We start from the raw sequence: 27,983 nt of genomic DNA on the forward strand, positions 1-27,983 counted from the left end.
AGGTGGCAGAACCATCTTGAAAAAGAATACAAATAGTCCTGGCATAAAAATACGAACACCAAATTTTCTTTAACCCGTAAGCGCTAGCTTTTGTTTGCAAGCAATTTCGAGGGAATTCCAAACAACATACACATAATGAACACCCTGTCAGGGAAGGAAGAAATTTATTACAGCTCGATAATATTATTTGCCTTTATTAATAACCAGGAAAGGCGAAAAAGGCTTTTGACAACTTTGAAGCCATCGATGAAATTAGCGCAAGAAATCCATTAGCATTCGTCGAAAAACAATTTACTCTCGATAAATTAAGTCGCGTACTCCCGAGAAAATATCGTTCACTGAGAGTTATCTACACTTTCGTGAGAGTAAACACGGTTTTCCGAGAAGTGTGCAGGCATACCTTTTCAACGATAAAAAATAAATGTCTACCCTACAAGTTATTGTTGTTAAAAATAAACATGACTGGCCTGGCGTAGTCGCGAGTAAGAATCGTAAAAAGACATTACTTTAATCTTTAAAGTTTAATGATTACGTCCAGCTGCGCACATTTTGAATTAGTTACTTTGTCTCGTTCGATGGACAGAAAGGACGCGGCGCGAAAAACGTGCTCAGTTCCAAAAAATAGTCTTTGCCAAAAAATTTGTTGACAAAATTGATATCATTTCCAATTGATCTCAGTAGCCTGCGTTTGGTTTTCTTTTTTGCAGGGAAACTGATCGAACTACGTTTGTGGTTTCACAGAATTGATAAATAAATCTAACTCCTTTGTCCAAACGAAATCTTTTGACAATATACCACAAGGCCAAATTTCTCGTCGGCTCAGAAGGCAAGTTTCCACACTTTCAGTCAAAGTAAATAAGTATGTAAATTTGATAAACAATTTCTGCTGTCAAAAAAGTGTGAAACCCTTTAAGCCAGCAATTAATGCTCTGCCATTACTAAAATGTACTAGCTCTAAATTAAATTCGTTGCCAGTGCAAGACAGCATGGTCTGATATAGCAAAAGCCGGATTACTTTTCGCATTAAAATGTAGTGATACGCCAAAGCAGCTAAAGCCAATACGACAACGAAATGTCACATAAACAAAGATTACACTGCAACACATATCCAAGCTTATCTACGCCGTCAGGAAAGAGAAAGCGCTTTTCTTTCAATAAACAATGCATACGAGAATGATTTTAGACGTAAAACCATCTGGCTCGACTTGTAACAATAAAATTTGAAATTGGTCTCGCCACTAGCTCTGAAAACACACTTGACAAAATCAAGAACGTTTCCTTTCAATTTAATATATCTGTACACTAATTTCTTCTGTCTTCGTGATACAGAGATGCCAAAATTATATATTTACATCATAGACTTTGTCCGTTTAAGTTCTTATTAGTTTTTTTTCCTTTTTCTTTTGATGTTTTTAACTTGAATTAAGCCTGCATAGTACAACATGAACGAATGACTAATTTTGTTTACATCGGTATTACATACCCCGAGGCTTATTCTTATTTGTACGAACGAATATTTTCTAATGTTTTTATTTTCTCTTGAAGCGAGGTATTTTGTGAAGTTCCTGTGTTGAATTTCATTTTGAGAATAATACATGGTCTGTCCCTGAATTGAATAATACTCTCATTGGAGTTGCCTCTATTCACTGCTTCATTTCCGCAGGATTTTATGCTAATACATGTTCTATCAGCTTCTTTTGGCGCCGAAATAAGTGAACTTGTTCCATGATACTAATCCTCTAGATAACTTTCGCCGTAAAATTTAACCCAACTCGCTTCCCCATCGCCCCTTTACGTAAGAATTGCAAAGAATTCACATGTTTCCGTGAATATCTCGTACCAACTTGCGGTACCTACTTCGCACACCTGGGGTTTTGCTTCTGAATTATTGATGGCAATTCAAATTCGTTTGAATGAAAACCCGAGAGCGATGAATTCCAAATTGCAAAATTCATTTTTCCTAGAATTATTTGCTACCTATCTTCCCTATGCGTGTCTCTTCATGTGTAGAGCTAGATGGTCCGATCGTGAAAAGCACCGATCACAATGAACACATTTGAACGGTTTGGCTCCAGTATGTTTTCTGTAATGGCGAGTAAGTTCATCCGAGCGAGCGAAACGCCAGTTGCATCCATCCCAAGAACAACGGTATGGCTTTTCTCCCGTATGAGTACGTTGATGAGCTTTCAGATGCGAGCTCTTCGTGTAAACTTTACGGCAACCACTAAATTGACACCGATGCACTCGCCGTTTGCTCTCCGAGTCTTTGTCTTTAGGGCTGTTTGCTCTAGCACCTCCATTTCCTCCCCTCGCGCGAGGGGAGCGCGAACTCGGCCTGCCTGTTCTCTGCTGGTTCGGGCTACTAAACACAACTACAGGAGACTCCGGTGAGCTCGGTGGAGTTAGCGGTAAAACAGGCTTAGGAATTTTGCTAATCTCTTCGCAGCCCGTTGGGGTCGGTAATTTGATCTTTAGAGGTTTTACTGGGAGCTCCATAGATGGTTTGGTTTCCGTTGGAGTTTCTGGAAGAACCGTAGGCACTGTGGGAAAGGTAGCTATTGAAGTGAAATCAATGGGTTTGATATCCCAGTCGTCGCCAAATGGAAAATTTGACTCGTCGAAAGGTTGAAGTAAAAATTCGTTCCAAGGAGCTGGATTTCCTAAGTTTGAGTCTTTACAATCCAAAGATGATGGTTCAGGGCAAAGATAACGATCCATTTCTAGTCTTGTCTGGAAAGAGAAAATAACAAAATACTATACAAGTCAGCAATGAAAACGAGCGCGAAAATGAAATACACAACGAATACAGAATAAGGTAAACATGGCCGAATTACAAAACACGGTAAAGTTCGCGAGAAACGCAGGAGGCTGCAAGCTTCCCAAGAGTGTCCAAAGCCATCGTTAAAGGCCACATGTTAAGCTTGCTAAGCTACAAGGACAAAACCATTAGAGAAATTCACGTACCTGTGCCCAATCGTCTTCAAGCGATGGAAGCGAGTAGAAAAAGCCTGTGTCGTGAACAGTTTGTAGTTCGTGGAAAATTGAAGAGCACGGAAGAGCAGACTGCAGATCCATGTCGCAGGAGAGCAGCGTAGAAGTGAAAGCTGAGCGTCAGTGAAGCGATGCTACGGGTGAGTGAGACGAAGGAATGTCAGAATAACACAACACACAACACACTATCGCTTCTGTCATACACACTCGCCGACGCTCAAATCAGTCGCAAAAAATAAAGCAGGGGACCCAAGGGTGCTTTGCAAAGTGCCGAGTGTAAAATTATCAATTCGCCATGTGCGCTATGATTGGCAGATGGTTTCAAATTCCACCAATCAAAACACTATCTTTGTCAGCACTCGCAATTAGTCAAAACAAAAGATCCTATCTGACCAATGACTGTCATTATTTCAACAGAAGCCTTATAAGGTTGCGACTATTTTCGGCTGTGATATAAAAATCAGCTGTAACGAACAAACAATCGCGTGGAAGAACTCTCATTAAGTTTCTCTGTAAAATTCCTCGCTAGATCGTCAAGTGTCTTGGCTCCAAAGCCTTTTTTATTGCAACTTAATATCAAATATATTACTCTATTTCTCAGTTGTGTTTGGAGCGTATCAGGTGAACTGTGGTTGTATGACAAATGTTATCGTGTCTATGATGTCACTTTTCTGAAGGAGAACTGATCTTCAGTGTTTTGTTGCGTACGTGCTGAAAATGCATAGATACACACACCAAAATAAGCGAAATCAGGAAATTGCGTGAAAAGGAATTAAACGTCATGGTTTCTTTTGAATTTGGTCTAGAATAACGCGTCGTGTTTCCGTTGGAGTGCGTGACTTTTCAATTCAGTGTTGTTTACGACGTTCTGCGGCGCAATAAAAATAGCAAGTCTAGAACGAAAACAAACATGTCAAAATCATTAAAATAAACAGATCTGATGAAAATCGTCGATTTCATTGTCGTTTCTTTTTTCATCCAGAAAATTAGAAGTTTGGTATATGAACTCAATCAGTGTTAGTGGGTTTCGGTTTAGAGTCGTTCGATAAAAACATACCTGAAAGCAATGGAGCGTGTGTTCCAACAGCGATATTTTGCTTGTGGCCGTATTTGTCACCTTCATTCAGCATGTTTTCGGGAAATGCAAAGGAAATGGTAGTTATTGTTATTTGTCATTAGATCTGTAAAATTAAAATTTATGTAAAGATAACAAATTATCTTTTGTTTTTATCGCCACTGAACCAAGAAAATGCCTTTCATGACGAAGCGACCGATTCTTGCATCTATAATTATCCTGTCGGTCCATCGAATGTCAAAACAATACGTGCGGAAAATCTGAAAAGCGATATTTCTCGAAACGATTAAACAATATTTGCGAGTTCTTCGCACCTTTATATCGCCTCGCCCGATCAGTTGAGGCATTCAGCGGAGCAGAACATACTTTCAATATATTTAGAATAAAATACATCTTTTGCAGGAAGTTTATGTATGTTTCGTTGTTTGAGTTGGCTCTTGAAAGGGCGAAATGCCCATTAGAAACTTGTAGATACGTAACAGTTTCCAAAAGTAAACATAGATCAAATATTGTAAAACAATTTAAGATCTATGCCAAAAATTTCAAAATCGTCTTCAACATCGGTGTTTATGGTAAAGCGACTTTGTTCTACGTTCATATCAGCTGTTAAGAGTTTACCGCGAAAAGTTATTTCTAACTTCCGCTTTTGTGTGGATGTCTCGAAGAGTCCGCGTTTATATTGTCACGTTTTAAGTTTAAAAGTCTTCAATGCGATGGGCACCATACAGTCAACAATAATTCATCTTGAAAATAACATATCCTCTTCGGTCATACCACGCGTTTGTAGGTAAAGATTAATTTCGTGATTGGATATAGAAGAACAAAGTCTGAGTTTGTAACGATGTGTGAAATTGAAACCTGCCACACTGGAAAGAATTATCAGACAAACATAACGTTTACAAATTCTACCCAATTACGTCGACCAAAGTAAACTTAATCAACCTCGCTACAGAGATCTTGAAGCTCTAAAATCCCTTGATTTACTCTCCCTGCGGTATTTTGGGACATGTTTTCCACCTCTCCTTGACCTGAGCCACTCGGAAGTCGGTAGCCTCAAAGTCTGCAGTTAACGTATAAAACCAAAAATAAGCGAGATAGGTAAATTGAGATCAATTGATCCTTGACGAGCGAATGCCCAGGTTTCTTGTGGTTGTAATCTCTAGAACTAACAAAGAGCTCCGATTACATAGACGCTGTCATTATGGAATTGATTTTGAGAAGTATTTGCTATCAACGATATATACTTGACGCGGCCTGAATTGTCTGATTTTCGATGTTGAAATTTTTTTTTTACCTGTGTCCTTTGGCTTTCACACTCAAATGGCCATCCGCTGGCGTGGGAAGAACTGTGGAGATTAAAGTACCTTGAATCATTCGCCCTGAGGGTCTTGTTTTATTTGATAATTAAGATACAAGAAAGTGAAAGAAGGGTTACGAGATACGCGATTTTTTAAAGAAATTTGTGAATTCTAAAAACTTTCACGTCTTATACATCGTAAGAGTTAAGGCAAGTTTCATCATCACCTTCAACGTATTGGGCAAACGGTTAAGAGAATTGATGGTTTGACCTCAAGGTTTTTGTGATGTGTTCCGGAAATACCAGAACTGTGACTCATCTTTCTATTAATTTCCAAAGCCTTTTCTTGCACGCACGGTAAGTAAATAAATAAATAAATAAATAACTAAACTTTCATAGCTAACACAATTACTGGTAACCCAGTAGTTTACATTGTGGGCTGTAAAGTTGATATACACTGATCTGGATTTTTACTGAAGATTAATATTGAAGCTCTGATTGGTTCATTAGTTGAAAAAGTACTCGCTCGAAAAGTCCGCTTTGAAAATGTGTTAACTAAAGCCATGGGATACATAATTTCCCAACAAGGCAAACAGCAGAGTTTAATCTAGCTTAAGACCTTGTTTAATCTAGGGTTATATGATACAGGAACTACTGTTCTTCTTTTGTTGAAAAAGACAAACAAAACACAAGTATCGAAAACTGCTTTTAATTTTAATTCAGCTACATAGAATTTCAGTCTCAACTGAAAAGTACTTAGTTCTACAGCCAATTTGTGTAGCGTTTTTAATGCCATATCTTTCAGCACAATATTCACTGTACATTAAATTCGTCTCGTAAATCGTTTAATTTCTTCTACTTTTTGACAAAAATACCATTCATTTTCAAACACTTGGAGGTTAGAAGAGTCTATGGGGCACGCCTGTATCGGTGCAGAATTGTACATTAGGAAGAATAATAATCTGTTCTTGGGGGAAGGGTGATTCGTCTCTTTTAGCTACTTTAGAGAAAGACATTATTTTGTTCCATGCACCTCGAAGACGTCTGGGCTTCGTGAAAGTCAACAAGTTCGCGTCCTCTCTAAATTATTTCTGTGCGGGAACAAAGATATGTGTTCGTACACTTTTGAAGTCACGACAAACACAGAATCTGAGATGGTCGGAACGGGATCCATAGGTTTTTTATTTTTTCGCCGCTAACAACCGTAACCTTGCACGTTTACGAGGTAGTCGTCTTCTGTCACGTGATTTTGAAGTTGGCTGTCAATTGGTCCTTGTCCAGGTGCTTTGCTATTGGGGGGTAGGGGTAACGCACTCGCTCACCACGCATGTCAGGCACGCACGCTCTCGACATCTTTGGCGCTTCAAACTCACGCACTCTCGCACGCTCTCTCTGTGGTCGCCGTCACGTGATCAATTCTACAAGAGAAGGAACTAATGGTCAGAAAAGTGAAATAAATTGTAAGAGAATAGTTAGAGACGGGGGAGTATGGACGCGGAATCAGAAGCAAAGCACAGATGTCGCTTTTGTCTCTGTCGCGTGAGACAAGTGAAAACTGAATTCTTTGAGTCGTAAGCCGACGGATGGTCTGATAACTCATGATTGGTTGGTTCTCCTGCCTGTGTTTGCGACTCAGACCACAAGCAGATCACACTATGTGTTCGTGGTTAATAATTGTTGACTTGAGACAAACAAGATCTATGAGAGTTACGAAAAATCTCTGAAAATTGCATATCTAAATTACATCTCGGCCAGAATGTCTCAATTGACATACATAAAGAGTAAATCGACTCATTTGTGATATTTTTTCGCCTTCATGGGCCGGAGGCCAAAAGTGATTCGGTAATTTGTTCGTCTTATGTCTACAATTATTAACCACGAATATATAGTATGGTCTGCCTGCGCTCAGACTATTTAGTTTTCACATGGTCGTGAGTGTCGGAGCCATCTGCGGAATCAGAAGGAAATGAACCTATCTGACTCTTGGTATCTTCCAGCTCCCCAGTAACGTCGAGCATGACTACCCCTTCGACTTCGACTAAGACTCCGATTATACATCTGTCTCAGACGCTAATAATAATAATAATGATAATAATAATAATAATAATAATAATAATAATAATAATAAACCTTTATCATTATAATGACTAAAAATATTTTTAAAAAATTATGATAAAATAGATTAAACTGTTTAATAAAAATCTAAGAAAAACTGACGGTACACGCTTCGTTTAATAATAATAATAATACGTTTACTTGACCTTTAAAGAAGAAGATAAAATATAATAATAATAATAATAATAATAATAATAATAATAATAACAACAACAACAACAACAAACGAAACAGCCTTAATGTTGAAAGAACATAACATTCTACGGTAACAGCAAGAAAAGTCTGACTCTTCTATAGACTCTCGTATATCATAAGTCCAAGCGCACCAAAGCAAGATCCAAGATCACCCTTAAATAAAAGATTAGCAATATTTTACTATACCGTACGGAACTGAGTTTGAACAAATACCGAGACGTATCTATCGGATACAAAATTTGTATTTAACCATACTTCAAGACTTAAAACGGATTCAACGCGTTTGTGTATTAGGGAGAGAACTGCTGACTTACAGCTAACTGACCTGCTGTTGTTTGAGCTTACGCAGTTCCTTAGTTGCCCATGTAGCGACTTGTTTGGTTTTGTGTGTCTTTGATCGTCGCCCTTCTTGTAACAGCTCGTTGATGGCTTGCTTTTCGAGCAGGACATGAACTTGGGCCCCGAATGCTGAGCAAATATCTCTACGAAAACAAAATCATTAAAATGAGTAAAATGCATAGATAGCATGATTCAGTCTCTAGGAACAAACTTTTTTAAGGCGTCCTAATCGACGCGCAGTCGCCAAATGGTTGGTGCGCTGCAGTCCCGATTAAAAGGTCCCACTTCGAACGCAAGCCGGGATCATGGGGAATACACTTCTATCTCAGTGCCTCTTCAGTCTCCACTTAGGCCCAGAGGAGTTAACAAATAGTAAACACCACACGCACATTGCTTAGTTATAGATGCACGCGGGAGGTTACTAAGCACGAAAGAAGCGTAAGTCGCGCGAGAAGATAGCCGAGAGCTTCTCTTGCTTCTTGAGTGCTTAGCAACCTCCCGCGTGCATCCAGAACTCAGTGGCGTACACCGTCGTGTTAACCATTTGTTTTGTACCATAACATTGATACATTGTAACAAAAGTGTTCCGTTTTTTTCTTAACAAATCTCACGTGGCCAGAAAAAAAAACATGCTCGCGTCAGCAGAGTACACCAATGGCAAAATGGCGGACACTGAATTGGCCAATCACAATGCTCGCTATACTTTGGTTATGTTATAATATAAAATAGATACCAGTGGAATTTTCAGGGGGATAAGGCTAAGTACTGGCAGCCTAGCTTATGACGGGCTCTTTGTCAGTAGAATTTCCATCACATTTCACCGGTATGTCACGCTGACTTGGAATGTGTTGGGGTACCCAGTGATTACAAGAGACGCAGAGTTGTGAGTTGTGAAAAGGTCGCCATTAACTGGAATGAAGCATTTATGTAAGCTTTTGAAAGCAGACAGACCCCAAAGGAGAAAGAATAAACCAAAAGGTAACAAGGATAGTAGAGGACATACAAATAAGGTAATCTGGTTTTCTCAACTAACTTAAAATTGTAAATTGGCCACCGTAAAGAGTTAAAAAGCTGACGTTTCGAGCGTTAGCCCTTCATCAGAGCGAAAGACGAAGGGCTAACGCTCAAAACGTCGGCTTTTAACTCTTTACTAAGGCCAATTTTCATTATGAACTCATTTGATAAAACCAAATTACCTTGTCCCCCCACCGACGCAGCTCCCGACATACAAATAACACGGTTTGCAAATGACGAACTTGAAAAGTAACATTAATATCCACATTCTCCACACTGTTCTCTTTACATTTTCTACGGTTGTGACAAGGAGAGTTTGTTTGACAATCAGGAGCTTCTCAAATTGGTGATCGTTTCCTTTATTCTCATGACCTTTAGTTTACATTTTATTTCAGGGTGATAATGCAAAGGAGAAATTTGAAGCTAGTCACTCTTAGAGTTAAAGTGTTGAAGGCATTACCATGGGATGAAAAAGATCTGGATCAATGATTCAAAGCCACATCACTCGGTTTACCTGAGCGGCTCACAAACTCCTCATTCAATGAATAAAGGCTGATAGATTCGAAAGAAACTGTTTGGGGCTGCGTCGGTGGGAGTAACGAAATAATTTGGATATATCAACAAAGTTGAAATGGTAAATTGGCCACCGTAACGAATACAATGTCCTCATACAATGTCCTCATACAATGACCACCTACCCAACAAGACCACAAGCACTGGACACATTGCTTTCCGTATGATCCACGTCTGTTGCTATGACCTCAATGAAGTTGATGATATGCAGAAGGTGAGGCTGAATTACATCCAGAACTAATTTAAAAATCACAACCGCAATAAGACTGACGGATTGAAGATGATTCGAATTACAACTAACAGCAAGAATGAATGACATTAGAATAATTGCTTCACTGGGTACCATTTAGGGTTCCATAGTAAAAGGTTTCTTTTAAAGAAACTGGCCAAAAAGGGCTCAGGTCGCCCCCTTCTTTAATTTTACGGAGCCCTATTTCAAAAATGGGGACCCAATAAAGGGAACCCAATACAGGGGACCCTATAAATGACCAAATAAAGGGGACCCAATTAAGGGGGCACTACAGAAGGTTTCAAAGTACTTGTAGAGTATATTCAGTGAGAAAACGAAGAAGCTACATAGCAGCGCTCGTACAAATCTTGTTGTCAATTATGTTTTCGAACACATTATTTAATAAAACGAACACGACTTTAAAATACGTAGTGCTTAGCCTTGAGCACAATTTTTTGCACCCCATTTCACGCTAAATCGTAAGTTTTAGGCGGTATTTCTTTTCCAATTACGGAAATCCTGCAAAGCTGCGCTCTAGAACAAACTCTGACGGTAAGAAATTCGGGAAAGAGAGATGTTAAGGAGCTTCACTATACTTACGACCAGGTGTGGGACTGGGTCCGTCAGTAGAGCCTTTTAGTCCTTGTATAATGCCAGTGTAAGCTTCTAAACATCCTTCCCTGAGCTCATTTAAGTAGTCCACCATGTCATAATCCGCCTGAAATTCAGACCGAAAGATTTGGGGTAACTATCTTGTAAGAGAAATTGTTCAATACAGCAGATCAAATAAAAACCTGATATCAAGTTGGGGGAGGACAACCTCCCAGGAACTTCAAGCTTCCTGGAAGGTTGTCTTCTCTCCACTTGGCTACACTTCCTTCTATCCTGGAAGTGTAGCCAAGTGGACAACGGCATCAGTCGGCGTCAAAAGATTATTCTGTTCTGCAGCTGTTTGTTTTGTGGAGAATCGGTATCCAGTTGCATATCAACTGGATAACGATTTGTTTTCTATATGACGTTTTTACCCTTAAATAAACAAATCAGATATAAGTTATGTTGTGATTCGCCAGCCAACATTTTGTATCTTCGTTTCCTGGTTACAAATCGAACTGAAATGGAGCGAAGGTTTCAGCGGAGAGAAACATTGGAGAAACTGAAGGAATACCCTTGAAGAAAGAGTGGCAATCAACAACAGAATCAGCCCACTCGTAACGCCTATTTCAATGAATCAAGCCCGGGCTATGGTGGTCGAAGGTGAACTCTCCCCTCCTCCTTTCCTGCCTTCTGCCCTCCCGTACCACGTCCTCTCCCCCCCCCCCCCGAAACCTACCATCCTGATTCTCAACAAACTTGACCTTGATTGATTGAAGTTCCCCTACACAGGCTCTTAGACCCTGAACAGAAGTCCGTTAAAGATCGTTCATGGGCGTATAGGTTGTCACAAAAATGTTGAGGTCACCAGTATCGTTTGTTTTTTCTCTCTAAGCTTCACAACTCATTTTAGTACTTTCAGAACGTTTGTATGCATTGAAATCTATTTTTTTTAATCCATCCAACTTTAAATAACTTACTTTGTCCACAATCGTAACAGATGCTTGATTCAGAGTTGCTATGACAACATCAAAGTAGGGAGAGAAACTGGGCCCGATGGCTAAAGCAACATCACCAAACACCGAGAGAATATGAGGTTTGACGCTGCGATGGACATTTGCGTCCTGTTAAAATGCAAAATGAAACTCCTTACTAGAAAGAACAAACACAGCAATCGAACGTCAACGCATGTACGTGCGCTGTAACTGCGAAAAAACAAAACCAAAACAATGCAAATGAAGAGCACCACAAAGAGTACCTCAAAGAAGAGGTGTCGCGCATCGTACAAATTTAAAACAAGTGTAAGTAAACAACGTTGTTCTCACCCCCTTTCCCGCTCCCCCGTCCAAATTTACTTACACATAAATTTAGTTTCTGGATAACAGCATGAAAAGAAAAGCATGCTGGTATCAACAGCTACAGATAAGCGTGGAACCAAAAAAAAAAAAAAACAAAATCAAAAACAGAAAAACCCATCATGCGAGGGGCATGAATCCTGACGATAGAGTGAAAATACTCACCGCCAGGTTCTCCATTAAAATCTGCATGAAAAGGTCACTGACGTTCATTATTTTTTCTCCCAGTGCTCTAGCAATGTCTCCAACTAGTCCAACAGCGGCAACACAAACCTATTATAGAAAGATGGATGGAAAACATTATTACAGTGACAGAGAAACTACTTATTCATCTACTTGTCTGTTGTATAATTACTCACGTTCTGTTACTCATTGATTGAAGATGGCATAAGCATGCCAAAAAAATGTCTCTCAAAAAAGTTGTCTATTTCTTACAATATTTGAGCTTTAATTGTCACATCTCACAGATGTGTGTTAAGGTTAATAAACAAATTGGTGTTCTCAGGCGCGTAGCGTCCTATACGCATATACGCACGTGCGTACTTCAAGTGACCAGAAAATTTTGAAATTTTTAGCAATTGATTTTTACGCTCAGTTTACTTAGGTTTCTAGATCATATGTACTTGTGCGTACTTGAAAAAATGACCACGCTACGCGCCTGGTTCTTAAGAGATTTAAAAACATTATTACCAGTAATGTAATGCCGCGTTTATACAAAGCTTTTATTCCACTACACTTTCAATATTGCTCCCTTGCAAGTACAATACAAGTGCAGTACATTGATTCATTTACCCGTTTGGCTGATTAAGTATCACCTCTTCGCATGGCTGCTGACTCTGCACATTGCAGACTTTTAAGCCTTGCTTGGAGACCAAAATAATCCATTTTAAAGGACAATGGTCATACAGAAGAAGAAGACATTCTTTAACTTAGCTTGGTCCTTAAGTTAACATTAACGTGAGCTAAGTAAAGTTAATGCTAAACGGCATCTTGAATGCTAGAAAAACAATAGCTGAACAAAACTACATTGACGCTGATCGATCGACTGTGTTAAATTCGGCATTGCTTCACTGGAATTTACCACTCAATGATAATAACTCAGTTATTAAAGTAAGGCGGGAACAATGCAGTTCCTTTCCTCTGAATTATATATTTAGGAGAGTGTTTCAAACGTTATTTCACTGAAAACACACTATTCAGAAATATGGCGTTACTGAAGTGCCACAAAAGTTACACAAGTGCCACAAAAGTTACATGAGTGCCACAAGTTACACGAGTGCCAAAAAGTTACACGAGTGCCACAAAGTTACACGAGTGCCACAAAGTTACACGAGTGCCACAAAGTTACACGAGTGCCACAAAGTTACACGAGTGCCACAAAGTTACACGAGTGCCACAAAGTTACACAAGTGCCACAAAGTTACACGAGTGCCACAAAGTTACACGAGTGCCACAAAGTTACACGAGTGCCACAAAGTTACACGAGTGCCACAAAGTTACAGGAGTGCCACAAAGTTACAGGAGTGCCACAAAGTTACAGGAGTGCCACAAAGTTACACAAGTGCCACAAAGTTACAGGAGTGCCACAAAGTTACACGAGTGCCACAAAAGTTGCAAGAGTGCCACAAAAGTTACACGAGTGCCACAAAAGTTACCTGAGTGCCAGGTTACAATAGTGCCATAAGTTACATAATTGCCATTAAAGTTACAGAAGTGCCACTGTAGGTTACACGAGTGCCACTTTGGGTTACACAAGTGCCACAGTGAGGTTACAAAATTGCCTTTATGTCTAGCTCTCTACAAGGATAAATCACCTGGTATTCAACTCGCTCTCTCAGTGCTTCTATTAAATAAGGCTTGAAAGATTCCATGTAAGGGTCAAAATTCATCCCAAGAACTAAAAAAGAGACAAGATTTGATATGGATGATCAGACTACCACACCACACAGGTGACTGCTACTCCTGTGTTCAAGCCAGCCCTTTTTTTTTTTTTTAAATTAAATATCAAGAATTACTTAACAGATATGAAAGAAATTACATTATTACACTACATCACAATGATAAATTACCTACAATAGTACATTACGTTACAATACTGCTTTATTAACACGATACTATTACTAACAACGCTATAAGTACAATTTAAATTAAACAAATAACTGCAATGTTTATTAAATTTATCAAAAAAAAAAATTATTTTAGGGGCACTTTTGCCAGGCCACTTAGAAAGATGAAAAGAGCTGAAAAACATTCAATTAAGTTAAAGTTGTATCAGAACTCAAGTCAGAGTTATCAGAGGAATTCATAGTGACCGCATGGGTGCACGAGTGCTTCTCCTGCATTCAAACCAGTAACTGTGTTACAAGTTTGATGATTCATTTTATTATTTGTTAACATACCTTCCACTAGAGTACCAATGGCCATCAGAGCATCTTCCTGCACCCCACCCACAATCTTCACTCCTGAACCAGGACTGAGCATTTGAAGCAGTGCTTGCATCATCAGTGGGGCAATCTGTAGTGCATCTTGTGGATTCACCTTTCTTAATACACTCTGTCAGGGAAATAATCACATTAAGGAACTAATAAAAAGAATTAGAATTTGGCACAGGTGCTTAGCTGGCCAATTATCAACCAGAAGGGTTCCTAATATGTAGTTCCATTGGCTCCAACTGCTTTAAAAGAATGTTCGGAAAGCATTTTTGTTGACAGATAAGCTGTTCCCCAAAAGTTCTGAAGCATGTCAACCAGCTTGAATGACATGCCCATCTTGCCTGGTAACCAGGATTTTCTTCATCCTGTCCCCCAGTTTCCACAGCCAGTCATTTAATATTTGAAGGTATTGCCAAGCATTGTTAGAGTAGAATGTTGAAATTATGTTAGACTAAAATAATGCACTGTAACAATAAAGGGTATCAAAGGAAAAACTGTTCACCTGTAGTGTTGCACATAACAGAGACTGCAAGTCATGGTACTGAGCTCTGTCTGCTACATTTTTCTACAAAGAACGATGACCACATTACCAACATACACAATTTATTTCAATCATATTTTCAGGGTTCGTACCCTTTTTCAGAAACAAATTTCAAGGACTTTTCCCGGGCTTTTCCCCGCTCAGATTGATTTTTCAGGACTCCAAATTTGATATTTGACCCTTTTATTCCCAAGACTTCAAATTCAATTCTCCTCCTTGCAGTGTACACACATTTCTTATAAAAAATTCTGAAAACTTTATTGCTTGATTGAAGCAATTTCCAAGACTATCTAGACATTGTAGTCTTTTTCCAGGACCCATGCCACAAACCTTGTATTTTGCAGTTATGATATAAGTAAATGAGTAGACTGACCTGAAAGTTAGTTTTTAATCAACTTTTAACTTCCCAGCCTATAGTTCACAACGATAAGATGGCTACCATGTCGGTGTCAAACCACAGACCACAAAGGCTCATAAGCCAACATAGTAACAAGATATAGTTATGATAATATCTTTATAATGTTCAAGTCAGTAATTTAAAATATGACATCAGTGGTGTTAGATTTAAATGCCTTGTGATTGGTCAGAAAAAGTTACACAGAGCAAGGTTGAGTCAAAGGAAAGATGAAATGATGAAGAAACAGTTTTAAATATCTCAAGCTATACTGACATCAAATATTGTTAGTCTCACCTCCATTTCCAATAATCTGTTTAGTCTTTCCAGAATCACCAGTGTAGTTCCTTGTACAACATCATAACAATCCTGTGAGAACATACAAATACATATTAAAAACTTGGTACATCCCTTCTTTTTCTACCAGAAACACTTCACGGCTGTAAAAAATAACTCACTTACTGGAGCCAGGGCTCAACACTAATGGTTGCCAACTAGCCACAGACTAGTAGAAATTCAGTTTTGGCTACTGGTTTTCGATTTCTACCAGCCAGTTTGACTAGTAAACAAACTGAAACTGTTATAACATCTAAGTTGTCACAAGCCACTTGGCTAGTAAGTTGACAAGATAATGTCAAGCTCTGGCTATATCCTGTTCTTGGAGAAAACTGCTGAAGTTGTGAATAAAGTTGTATGGAAGGCCAGAGTCATGAGCCCTTATATCAAAAGTGAACCTATTGTCAGCTTGGACACTCTCTCAGCCTGGAATGGAGGTTCATGTCTGGGTTGTAGGTATTACCAGCCATGGGAGCAGTATTCATTCTGAAGGCTTGCTGAAGAGTGTGGAAGCCCTGGTTAATTAAACCAGATATCCACCCACCACTTCAGCAAGACAGCAGTTGAATTTTGCTAGATAAGAATAAAACAAAGTTAAGTGATATTCTGATGAATAAAGGCTGATAGTTTCTAAAGAACCTGTTTGGGGCTGTGTCGGTGGGGGTAACGAAATAATTTGGATATATCAACAAAATTGAAATGGTAAATTGGCCACCGTAACGATCACAAAAGCTGACGTTTCGAGCGTTAGCCCTTTGTCGGAGCGAATAGAGGAATTGTGGGTTGTGTGTGCTTTTAAAGGCAGAAAATGGAGCTACGTTATTGGTGGGAACATGGCAACGAGAAAAACATGAATAAATTAGTGGAATGAAAAGTTTTCATTGATCCCTGTGTGATTTAGACTGCCGGTTTGAAAGATGAGCTTTTGTTCAAGAGTTTTACGGCTTTCCGTGCTACCTAAATGTAAGGAAAGACCACAGATTGCCATATGTTGCTTAGAATGATTAGGTAAATTAAAGTGTCTAGCGACTGGTTTCGATGTGTCCTTGTCATTCTTTTCCACATCGCGAAGGTGTACTCGGAATCGGTCACCTAGTCTTCTGCCTGTTTCACCGATGTATATCTTTTTGCAATAAGTGCAAGTTATGCAAAAGATTACATTGGTGGAGGTGCACGTGAAGTGATCAGTGATCTTAATGGATCGTTTGGGTCCCCATATTTTATCAGTGTTGTGAATGAAAGGACACGTTTTGCATGTTCTGCAAGTGATATTCTGGTGAGGAAACCCATGTTAACCCCAATCATTCACTTCCATTTTAAGCAAAGTGGTGATGACAACATTAGAAGTCCTTTTTGGCAGGTTATCTAGCTTACCATAACTTATTTCTTCAACCACTACTTACCTTTGCACTATTTTTTATCAACTCCATCACAGCTTCATAAGCAGAACTTCTTAGGTTACCGGTATTAGCATCTCCTCTAAAAGTTAGCAAATTTTTCATGTGGTTTGATTAAGTTAAAATTTAAAACCACAAGTTGACACTAAGTGGGAACCATTGCTGTTCTCTCAACATGAAGATGTCAACAGGCTCCTACAACTTCTGAAGCAGAAACATTCATCAAAATTGATCTTTAACTAATAAGCTTGCCAGTCTCTACTAAACTTTTATTTCCAATGTGCGAGCAGCTCCTACATTCAGAGGGAATCATCCCTTTCATACACAGGGCAAAGAAAAATGTCGCTGACATAACAAGAAATGCAGATTAATAATCCAAGGGTTCATACCTGTCTGTGACTTCTAGAAGTTTCTCGACTATTTTTCCAAACCAGGGTGACAGGGCATATGACTGTGGTTCCTCTTCCTCTTCAGGGACTGGTGCAGCTTCATATGCTGCTTCCCCTAGGGAGTTAAATGCCTATAAAAACAAACAAACGTACAAAGAGAACTAGGTTGTGCTCTACTGTGATCAATTGTTTTGGATTTAATATGAATATAGTTTATATCTGACCACTTGCAGCCCAGAGGCTGAATTACGGGTGCAGCGTAAGGTTGAGAACAGACGTCAGCATATCAGGCGCCTCGGGCAGCCGCTTCAGTCTATCGATCTCACCTTCCCACCCATCCCACCCCAGGGGAGGGCATCCATCACACAGTAATCTAGTGTGTGGGAAATTAACATCTCCTACAATTTGTTGGGTATTTCTGTGTTCAACAAAGAAAAACAAATTTTTGTTGGTTTGATTCACCATCTAGTGAGCTCTTTCAACCAGCACAAAACCAAGTTAAGAAAAAACATCTCTAACAAATTGTTACTTTGGTACACTCTTTTTTTAAATATGGTGTGGCCTTCCATAAGAATAGAAAAGGTAGAACATAGTAAATTTTGACATGATGCAAAAATTGACAAGTGAAAGAGTTTAGCTAATCATTTTCCAGACAAGGCCCATTGTACCATAAGGTACAAAGAAGACAGGTAACTGGTATCATGAACTACTGACAAGTTAACAATTCTTGCTCACAAGAAGGTGTAAGCAACTCACCCAGCAAACATTAGCAGCAACTCTGGGCTCTGCCTTTAAAGACTCAAGAAGACTTTCAACCAAAGGTTCGAGAAACTTCCCCCCAATGACAACTTGTGGCAAAATTTCACAAATCCGGCCAAGTGTCCATGCCACAGAATCACGTACTACAACAGACTGGTCTCTCATCAAATGCAATAGTGTTGGTAATGCCTATGATAAAGATCAGTGGCACATGATCAAACCAAAACCTATATAACATACACTGGAAATGAAAAAAAATTGACAATCCTAACAAATGTTAGTGATGTGGGAGGGGGGGGGGGTTATTGTTTTGTTGATTTGCTCCACACTAATTCCATTTACCCACTATAAGCCCCACAAAACATTTAGTGGTCTGGTTAATACCAGATTGAGAAGTTCAGGATAATTCTAAGCACAAGGATGGGGTTACTTGAATGCTTTGCAGCCACAATTCCTTTAAATTGGGATTATTAAATGCTGGTGCCATATTTTGGTTTCCTCAGAGTATGTGGCAACAAATTCCAAGTTTATTGTGTTAATAATTTTTGGCTGAGAATGTTTACTTTGGACTCATTTTTGATGACTTGCAAATCAGTTGATTGACAGAGTAATAAATATACTGATCAATCTTTTCAGCTTGGTTTGTTTCTTGCAGCTTGTTTTTCTCTTTTGGCGCAGTTTTTCCTTCAAACTTGCTTGATCTTAATTAATGGTCTGTTACAATCTAAGCCACCTGACTGGCTACCTTTGGATGGCTGGTTCCCCCCTGCCCTTCCAATGTCATCTAAACCTATCAAAAAAAAAGGCCACTAAGTCGTTCCCTTGGAAAAAGTGTCCTTCCCAAACTTTCTACACTGTGTTGTAGATTCAAGACTGTGAGCAGCTAATCTTTTCCCACTTAGTCCATTATACAGGTTTAAAGTAATCAGCAAGAATAAATCAGTTGACAGTTCTTGAACTCTGGGAGCAAGAAGCATTTACTCACAGTATGTCCATCTTACCTTGTCTGCATATGGCTGTAGAGCCTGTGGATCAGGTCCTTCAAGAATTGAACCTGAAACAAAGAAACAGCATTGAGACATTTTTGGTTTCAGGAGTCTTCAGGCTAAAATTTGAAATCCACTTTGCTTCTAGCTAATTACAAATCTTATTCACATTTTTTGCTACAATCACATGGTGAAATCATGACGTACAAATCAAAGCTTCGTTGGTTGAAAATACCTTCATTCTGTTGCATCATCATTGAAATAAATATTTAACCGAAAAAAAAAAAAATCAATCTGATGACTTCCATGATGAGGAAGTGCAAGAAGTGCCCTGAGTGGCTATTAAAGCATTATTAAATTCCCCAATGAAACACAAGACAATTTAGAAGGAGAATGTGGCAGTCTATCAGAAGGTTGTTCATTGCTTTTCTCTCCACTGTCCTTTCATGTTTTTGCAAGACATAGACACTGGAACTCACCAAATGCCATGACTGCTGCATCTCTTAGTTTCCAGTCTTCTTTTATGATATTGGTCTCAATAAATGCAGAAACATGATTTATTATATTGTCTTCACAGCACTGTGCCAGCAGCATCAAACACACTCCTGCTGCTTTGTTTGGGTTCCAGTCATCATCATCATCAAATTCTTCCTGATTTCAAAATTAAAAAAAGTGTTCAATCTTTACCTTAAGTTTTCCACTGGACAAAGAGATATTACATTTTGACATCAATCAAGCATGACACTTGAATCTCCACAGGGCGTAAAATTGCACAAAATACAGGTGCAAATGCGACTAAATTTTTCACTTTGGTGACCAAATCCTGAAAATTAGTCGCCAAATTGGCAACTAGAATTTCTAATCGCACCTTACCTAGAGATCTAGTGATTTTTGAAGATTTGTAAAGATAAATCTGCAGCAAAGTTCCTCGTTACGCTCGTTTCCAAAATGTAGCACATGTACGATGTCGAACGTAAATCTATCATCACTAGACGCAATCTTGGATTTAGGTAACCTATAACGTTGTATATGATCCATTGTAGTGTCCTCTTTGTAGTTCGTGCAAATGTAGCAGGCTCATTTTTGATGTTTGTATGACTGTATCACTATGATATGAAAATCTACCTAGTACAGTGACAGGGTAAAAAATTTTTTGTGTGTGTGTGTCATAATGGCCACCAACTTTCTGGAATTGGCTACCACTTCAAAATAATTTCATTTATGAGCAAAGTGGCTACCGGAAAAAAAATTTAATTTTATGCCCTGCTCCAGCTATGAAATTAAACTGCTGCAGGGCTTGACACTAACTTTTCAACTTACTAGCCAAGTGGCTAGTGACAACTTAGATGTTACAACAATTTCAGTTTGTTTTTGGCTAGAGGGCTACCGTTAGTGTTGAGCCCTGTGCTGGCTGAAATTTCAAGCCAGGCAGCTCAAAGATAGGGTTCAAGTTCCCTACTGACCTGCTTAGTTAAACATTCTGTCAACAGCGGTGCAATATATTGCAATGCTCCTTTCGCATAATGCTTGCTTGTCTGTTCTGGTTCCTTGTTATTTTCTCTGGCCTTAAAAAAATCCATTTTGCACTTTAAGTACATATATAGAGACTAAAGCAAAAAGAAAATTGCCCTGAGGAAAAAAAAAAAAGAGATAAAACCATTCATTTCCTAATCTAGTGGAGGCGCAGTGGCCTCATGGTTGGTGCACTTGACTCCAGATCGAGTGGTCCAGGTTGGAGCCCCGGCCGGGGACAACATGTTGTGTTCTCAGGCAAGACACTTTACTCTCACAGTGCCTCTCTTCACCCAGGTGTTTAAATGGGTACCGGCAAATTTAATGCTGGGGGGTAACCCTGCGATGGACTAGCATCCCATCCAGGGGGGAGTAGAAATACTCCTAGTTGCTTCATGCTACAGAAACCAGAGTAAAGTGCCGGCCTGATGGGCCACTGGGTCGTAAACAGACCTAATCTAGCCATAAGTTATATTTAACCCTACAACTCCCAGAAATGATCAACATGTAACTTGTTATTTTTCCCATCATATCCACACATTATCCACAAAAATAGGCAACGAGAATACTAAAATCTATCAGGTAGAAGTTATCTTGATCTGACACCAAATTCTTGTAACTAATTTACTAGAAAATGTGTAGTAGCTAAAGGGGAGAATCAACAATCAGATACTAGAAATTAAAGGGTTAAGAGTTCAATAAATAAAACAATCCTCACCTCAACAGCTTCAATTTCTAAGTCCATTTCTTCATCACATATTGAAGACCAAAACTCAATTCCTTGGAGGGCTATCTCATCACAATCTGACTTGATTGCATCGAGGGAAATCTGGGTGGAAAAAAAAAATTGGTTGGTACATATGTAACTTCTAAGCAGCCTTAGGTAGACCAACAACATGTTGTTGCATCAGGGTGTTGCATTTTATGTACCTGACTTGCTTGTAAAGAAAAAATAAAAAATTTGAGAAACAAAAAAGAAAAGGATGAACTTTTTCCAAAACTGTTGGCTGTCTTTTCAAGTTTTCAGAGGGTAAAGGTTTTAAAAATCAAGAGGTTGGCACTGGATGCATAATTGGATGGCATTCAATGCACTGGCTTTCTGCTAAACTTAAGACCAAGCTAACCACACCACATCTACCTCTGATCTCAATTTAGCAGGTAACCATGGAGTTGCTTACAATTTCTGGCCCAAATCTCAGTTGTATCACCTTAACTTATTCACAACAGGACAAACACAGGTCTAGTTAAAACTTACTGGAAATAGTGCTGTGCCCATGTACTCCTCCATGTGTTGGTAATAGAGTGACACTATTTTAACAATATTCTGCAATGCTGCAACTTTTAGCTATCAACAAAATGAAACAAGAAACAACTATTAAGTAACAAGTGGCAGTGAGGATAGGCAAGGAACAAGCAGCTCATTATAGAAAATGGCTTTTCATTTAAAGCTCTTCCAAACAATAATGGTGTAGATTGCAGATGACCAAAGTTGACACACACACGCACGCACGCACGCACACACACACACACACACAGTGTATCATTGTTTTGTGTGTGTGTTTGTGTGTGCGTGTGTGTGTGTGTGTGTGCATGCGTGTGTGTGTGTGGGCTTTTGCAGTGGAAAAATCCTTGGTACTCACTTGAATTTCACCGGTTTGAGTTGCTTCACAAACAACTTGCATAATGTAGTTTCGTTCAGACTAGAAGAGAAAGATATTACTTGACTGCATAATTTTCATATTTCAATTTAAAGAAATAAACATACATATACTAAGTTCTGAAGCTCAGCTAAAATTATGTTAAAATACAAACTGCATATTTAATAGTTTTGTCAGAAAACCACTGGCTATTAATTAATTATATTTAAAAAAAATAAGGAAATTTGCAAATGTTTGCCTATAAAATTAGTTGTCACTTTTTGCACAAATTTCAAACAAATCCAGGAAAACATTTTCCACCAGCAGACCTCATAGAAATCCAGTATGGGCAACTTGTTTAAAGGTTTTTATACAATGCTATGTACAGGGTTCTTGCACTTTTTCTGAAACCCAATTCAAGGATTTTCAAGGACTTTTTAGGTCATTTTCAAGGACCTTGGCTCTCAAATTCAAGGACCTTTTGCATTAAATAGGAGCTAATAGAATAAAAAACGTTGCAAGCAGGACTGACTGAAAAGTCCAACGAGCATGACTTCAAGCATGCACATCAGAGTGATCCGCTAGGTAACACACCTCCCCTTTCACTATGGTTTTCTATAGGATTGCAAGAGTTGGGCCGGGCAGGTCCTATGATAAATATATCTTATTAACCAAGCGCGAGGGCTGTACTGGGAGAATATTTGCCCAAGGTCTTGACAGTATGGACCTCGCTGCGCTCGGTCCCTACAAAAAAGACCAAGGGCTGATATTCTTCCAGTACGGTCCCGAGCAAGCTTGGTTAATAAGAGATTTATTATACAACTGAAGTTCAAAGGGACACAAGTGCAGTATCATTCAAGACCATTCGGGACAGTGCCCAGTCCAATACTGAGAGAATATTGACTGGCAATAGAGCATTTTGATTGGTTGATTTTAGTTATTGGCCCTCTGACTGCCCGAGTCGTGTAATAAAGTGATATTATGGCATCAACTGTTTGTAAATAGTTACAAAAAAAAACAATAACTATAAATCATACCACTCTTTCAAAATTCTGTTTTGTAAATTCAAGAGAATTGAGCAAGGCATTTGTAGCTGCAATCCTGATATGCATACTGTAAAAATAAACGAAATGCAAAAACAAACAAATCAATATAACACCAGAGTATTTGTTGAACAGTGACCTTCAAAACTGTAACTGACATGATAACTTCCTCTATTTTATAGTAAAAGTTATCACTATGGCCCATAATGTTTTTTTCCTTCTCATATTTTGTGGATTGAATGCTAAATCAAGATTCAGAGAGGCACTGTTAGGGTTCGACACTAACAGTAGCCAACTAGCCACAGACTAGTAGAAATTTAGTTTTGGCTGGTGGTTTTCGATTTCCACTAGCTAGTTTGGCTAGTAAACAAACTGAAATTGTCATAACCCCACAGTTGTCTCTGGCCACTTGGCTATTAAGGTGGCTCGTACTAGTTTCCTCGTGCGGGGAACAGATAACTCTTGCATCACGTGCGAGAGAAATGTGCGAAAGAAGCGCGAGATTAAAAGACGAAAATTTAAAACAAAGATGGTGGTGTGAGGATTTTTTTCTACGTATGTGAGAAGTTTACCTAAGAGCTTGTATTTGATGTGTTGAGCGGCCACTGTGAATGCAGGAGATAGAAACTAAAATAAAGAAGACTATTTTCGGAGAAGTAAAGGTTGCTTCACTTCACATTTAAAAGAAATATTCAACCGATATGAAATCCTGCAATGGCGAAAAAAGAAGAACTCAAGTGAAGGATAATCTACCTGAAGTTGAAGAAGACTTTGAAACTTCAAGGAAAATAATATGATATGGCCAGAAATCATGTGTAGGATTTTTAAGATGAGCCTGGGAGGCTGTCTTTGACGGCTGTTAATGATTTTCTTAGCAGTAAACGTCTGTAAACATCAGATCGTAGGTGCTCACACAAGCACACGCAATTGTCAGCAGTAGCTAAAACAGATCATGAGCAAATGTCGATCTTATAGAATCCAGATTTTTAAATGCGCGGGAACGCGCGTGGAAACTGCTTAACTCACCAAAGCTATTGGATGAAAACAAGTCAGTGACCCCTTCTTTTTATTGTTCCAATATGATAATGACGTTGAAAGGAATCATCAGAAAAAAAACTAGACAATTCTACGGAAGGAAATTTGCAATGTGTGAAAATTGCATTTTTTCTAGATTTTCTGAAATTCCGCTCCGTATAATTTTTTAAAAATCTTTGTGCATTTTCCTTTTCAAGTGCCCAAAGCAATCACTGAAAAAAATCACGGGGTCAATGGGTTAGTTTTCGAATTATTTAAGCTACAAGCTAAAAAATGCATCTTAACACGCCTATGAAAGCGTTGCCATGGAAACTGCTAGTGATGAAATGACACCTATTTTTGGATAACCAATTATTATATAATGCAACCCTGTAAAAGTGTTCAACTGGCCTTGGTTAATCTTTCTGTTGTATTCTTTCAAAGTTACAAACCATCAAAAAGATGAAAACCGGTACGAGCCACCTTAACTTGAAAAGTTAGTGTTGAGCCCTGACTGTACTTTGGTAGTCTTATCCGAGGAGCACTTAACAAGGCTGTGCTCTAAGAAATATTGAAGGGAGCCCAGTGCTCTAAAACTGTGAAATCCACGGTGCCCAGAATATGCTTTTTATGAAAAAAACTAAGATTTCTGAGTAGTCCAAGAGCAAAAGTAAGGCGCCAGGGGCCACCGGGCGCTTCTAGACCACAGCCCTAACTTAATCCCAATTGGATATCAAACCTTGCCCTTTGGATCTGCAATGCAGGGAAGAAAGGCTTTTGTTAATGTTAACTTGGCCTTTCATCTTTCCAAGATGAAGAATCATTCTATAACTTTAACTAAAGGGAGGTGCATCATGCCATAAGTAAAGTTCTTTTATTGAATGAGTCACTGGTGGTAGTGTGTCTCCAAATTCACCCTTTTTCTCAAACACTTTAATAGTAATAATAACTTTTATATAGTCTCCATATCCTGAGCTCATGGTACTTTCTGACAAAATGCTGGCCCAGTGTAAGGCTAACAATCTCAATAGAGATTTGACATGAGGAAAGACAGAATCTACCTGGTAGTTACCCTTTACCACATTCCAACCTTGTAATTATGTCTTGGGTGGATTATTGCATATCTTGAATACATGAATATTTAATAAACCCAAAAATTACAGGCACAAACTTATTCAAGAATGGCACAACTCACTTTGGCTCTTCCTTTTTCATCCCTGTGACAATTGCTGTTAAGATAGTGTGTCCCTGATCAACTAAATGCTCCGGTTCCTATTGCAAAACAGAAAACAGAAATAGCCAAATTTGCATCAATAATTAGTAATAATCATTAACTTATATAAAGGGCTTGACATTAATAATAGCCAACTAGCCACAGACTAGAAGAAATTCAGTTTTGACTAGTGGTTTTCGATTTCCACTAGCCAGTTTGGCTAGTAAACAGACTGAAATTGTTGTAACATCTACCGTATTTATTCACTTATAAGACACACTCAGTTATAAGATGCACCCCAAACTTGGCAATTTAGTCAAGCCAAGTTCCCAAATGGAAAGTTTTGTGAAAATACTCGGTTGTAGGATGCAACAAAAGGTTGAGAGTTCACAAAAAGGCTGGATGGACGAAAAAGGTAGGTTTTATCTCCACATTGTTTATTCAGAGACGGAACTATTCGAGTGAGCAACTCAAACATGATTCTAGGAATTTGAAATGTGGTTCGAGCGATTGTTTTGTTGTCATGGATATCATGTTACCAAGCACATGCTGTTAAGAACGTATGCAAATTTCCATTTGTTTGCTTTTGCAGTAAATGTTTACTTTGGTTGTTGACCTTATGAAGTAGATCAGTGTTCTAAAGCAGTATTCCTATTTAATTCGTAGGAATAAAGGGTTGGATTATATGCATCTCAGACCAAAAAGCCCTGCTCGTATGGTATTAGTTTTGTGGTCATTTGACGGATGCCGTATAGGAAACGGTTCTTTTAAAACCACCACAATGGCTCTTTTCAGAGCCACCCTAGTTCGTTTTAGAACCACCAGATCTAAAAAAGTTAATGACCAGCAATTAGTGTTCTTTTCATGTCTTTGTAGCTAAGTTCTGCTAAAATATTGATCTTAAGATTTTGTTGCGCGAAAATACTTGGATAGAAGATGCACCCCAAGTTTTGAGCAGATTTTGATCAAACAAGCATATTTTCTCGTAAAAAATGGTGCGCCTTATACGTGAATAAATATGGTAAGTTGTCATACCCACTTGGCTAGTAAGTTGAGAAGTAATTAGTGTCAAGCCCTGATATTTACCAGTATTTTTGCAAAGACTTAAATAATTATCTAAGTAGAAAAACATTGGTCTAAAAGAAACAATTAATATAATAATTTGAGGCTCATTTCAATCACAGGATTTTCAAATTGAAACATCTTAAAAGCAGTACATCACTAATTCATCAAATGATGCAGTTAGAGCTTCCTTATTAATGCTCACTGGCACTCATTTCAACTTTCACCTTTAAGCTATACCAACTTTGTATCTTAACCAAACCACAAGAGCCCAAATCCAGTTCCAGACAGTTTGTCTGCTTTATAAAAGTGTTCCATTGAGAGAATTTAAACTGAGTAGAGAGAACAGTTACTTACAATATCTTGGCAAATATAACCCAGTGTTTCCAGAGCATGTTCCCTGACTTTCTCTGTATTGGTTGTATCTATTATAAGTTGATATAGAATTGCTATCAAATCTTGCCACTGTCTCTGAGGAATTTCAGCACAAGCAATGGCTGCTATACACTGTGTATAATGAAATTAAACATGAATTAGAACAGTGGAATATTACAAGTTTGGTTTAAATTTTAATAAATAATTTCATTCTGTTTACCCTGAACTGCTCTCAAAAATTAATGATAAACAACAAGAACAATGACCCATTGGTAAATTGCAATAAATTTTTCATGAAAATTCAAGGGAAGTCATTTTGGTACAATTCAGCAGAAGGTTTGAGTTGGGTTCAAACCACTTTGTACTAAGAGACAACCATCTGTCTTAGTTTTAGCTTCTTGCATAATGCAACATTAAAATCAAAAGTTTGCCATTTGTAAACCCTGCAACTCTTCATCCTTAACCCTCCTTGAAGCATTCCGTTGCCAGCTCCTTTTAACATTTCATGACCCATACTCAAAGAATAAATTACTAATTCTCTTGAATGGTAACATACTGCTCTGAATAATATCCCATCTGATGCCAGTCTAGTTGTCCAGTCAAATCCATTTTTGCCTGAACAATTACCTGTTACATCATATCTAAAAAAAAATACCCCAGTTCCTCCCCCCCCCTCCCCCACTACACAAAACAAGTATATTGACCATGCTGGACAACATCATTTAGACTCTTTACCAATGAAAGATCACATTCCAGTCAAGTTGTGATTATAGCATTGGATTACCAGAGTGAACAGAGGTATTTACTTAGAAATTTAATTTTGTATTATACATGAATGAGCCTTGCTAAACTAGTATGCAGCTTAAAATTCTCATGCTTTGAAAAGTGAACCGCCATTTCATTACAACAAAAACATTATGATAATTTCCTTAAGCAATAATTAATGTAACATATTCAACTTAGACAGATGAAAATCATTCACAGTGGTGATACTATCTAAATCCTGAGATCAATATCATCTCGTTACTACAACAAAAGTTAAACAAAGTGAAAATATTTAAGAAGGACATCTCCAAAATTTCCACCTTGAAAGAGGAGTTTGGGTTGTCAAGAACGTCA

The 27,983-nt window shown here is 38.5% G+C and overlaps 2 protein-coding genes and 1 long non-coding RNA gene across 4 annotated transcripts in view; 1 reads left to right on the plus strand and 2 right to left on the minus strand.

Annotated features, from left to right (window-relative positions):
* Positions 1 to 1,270: 1,270 nt before the first annotated feature.
* Positions 1,271 to 5,419, minus strand: LOC111328203 (Krueppel-like factor 6). Of its 2 annotated transcripts, none has more exons than XM_088745881.1 (4): positions 5,361 to 5,419; positions 4,049 to 4,108; positions 2,965 to 3,125; positions 1,271 to 2,730 (listed from the first exon to the last, which is right to left on the minus strand). In XM_088745881.1, the coding sequence occupies exons 3-4, from the start codon at positions 3,073 to 3,075 to the stop codon at positions 1,987 to 1,989; spliced, it is 855 nt and encodes a 284-aa protein (XP_088602007.1). In that variant the 5' UTR covers positions 3,076 to 3,125; positions 4,049 to 4,108; positions 5,361 to 5,419; the 3' UTR covers positions 1,271 to 1,986. The 2 variants fall into 2 exon arrangements, with proteins under 2 accessions (XP_088602007.1, XP_088602006.1); XM_088745880.1 differs by lacking the exon at positions 5,361 to 5,419 and adding an exon at positions 5,009 to 5,146.
* A 637-nt stretch (positions 5,420 to 6,056) lies between these two features.
* LOC111328174 (importin subunit beta-1) overlaps positions 6,057 to 27,983 on the minus strand; it is a 22,928-nt gene continuing 1,001 nt past the window's right edge. The window contains exons 5-26 of the mRNA XM_088745879.1: positions 26,847 to 26,996; positions 25,410 to 25,486; positions 23,195 to 23,270; positions 22,161 to 22,220; positions 21,776 to 21,865; positions 21,239 to 21,349; positions 20,472 to 20,573; positions 19,488 to 19,659; positions 19,024 to 19,076; positions 18,020 to 18,211; positions 17,264 to 17,394; positions 16,881 to 16,956; positions 15,439 to 15,510; positions 14,709 to 14,771; positions 14,174 to 14,327; positions 13,589 to 13,671; positions 11,940 to 12,047; positions 11,400 to 11,543; positions 10,429 to 10,546; positions 9,725 to 9,836; positions 7,999 to 8,155; positions 6,057 to 6,781 (exon numbers count right to left, since the gene is read on the minus strand). Of these exons, the coding sequence (XP_088602005.1) occupies positions 6,776 to 6,781; positions 7,999 to 8,155; positions 9,725 to 9,836; positions 10,429 to 10,546; positions 11,400 to 11,543; positions 11,940 to 12,047; positions 13,589 to 13,671; positions 14,174 to 14,327; positions 14,709 to 14,771; positions 15,439 to 15,510; positions 16,881 to 16,956; positions 17,264 to 17,394; positions 18,020 to 18,211; positions 19,024 to 19,076; positions 19,488 to 19,659; positions 20,472 to 20,573; positions 21,239 to 21,349; positions 21,776 to 21,865; positions 22,161 to 22,220; positions 23,195 to 23,270; positions 25,410 to 25,486; positions 26,847 to 26,996 (2,307 nt within the window). The 3' untranslated portion in view covers positions 6,057 to 6,775. The remainder of the gene's footprint in view (positions 6,782 to 7,998; positions 8,156 to 9,724; positions 9,837 to 10,428; positions 10,547 to 11,399; positions 11,544 to 11,939; positions 12,048 to 13,588; positions 13,672 to 14,173; positions 14,328 to 14,708; positions 14,772 to 15,438; positions 15,511 to 16,880; positions 16,957 to 17,263; positions 17,395 to 18,019; positions 18,212 to 19,023; positions 19,077 to 19,487; positions 19,660 to 20,471; positions 20,574 to 21,238; positions 21,350 to 21,775; positions 21,866 to 22,160; positions 22,221 to 23,194; positions 23,271 to 25,409; positions 25,487 to 26,846; positions 26,997 to 27,983) is intronic.
* LOC148716581 (uncharacterized) lies at positions 8,150 to 10,878 on the plus strand. Its single transcript, XR_015995609.1, has 2 exons — positions 8,150 to 8,990; positions 9,422 to 10,878. It is a non-coding gene; the product is annotated as an uncharacterized LOC148716581 (long non-coding RNA).

Source organism: Stylophora pistillata, chromosome 14 (genome assembly GCF_964205215.1).
Source record: "Stylophora pistillata chromosome 14, jaStyPist1.2, whole genome shotgun sequence".
NCBI lineage: Eukaryota > Metazoa > Cnidaria > Anthozoa > Scleractinia > Pocilloporidae > Stylophora > Stylophora pistillata.

Bases quoted from the DNA above. Each gene is read 5' to 3' on its own strand.
- LOC111328203 (XM_088745881.1), bottom strand. From the start codon at position 3,075: ATGGATCTGCAGTCTGCTCTTCCGTGCTCTTCAATTTTCCACGAACTA. The intron at 2,731-2,964 runs GTACGTGAATTT...TTCTCTTTCCAG, and splicing joins TTGAAGACGATTGGGCACAG to ACAAGACTAGAAATGGATCG.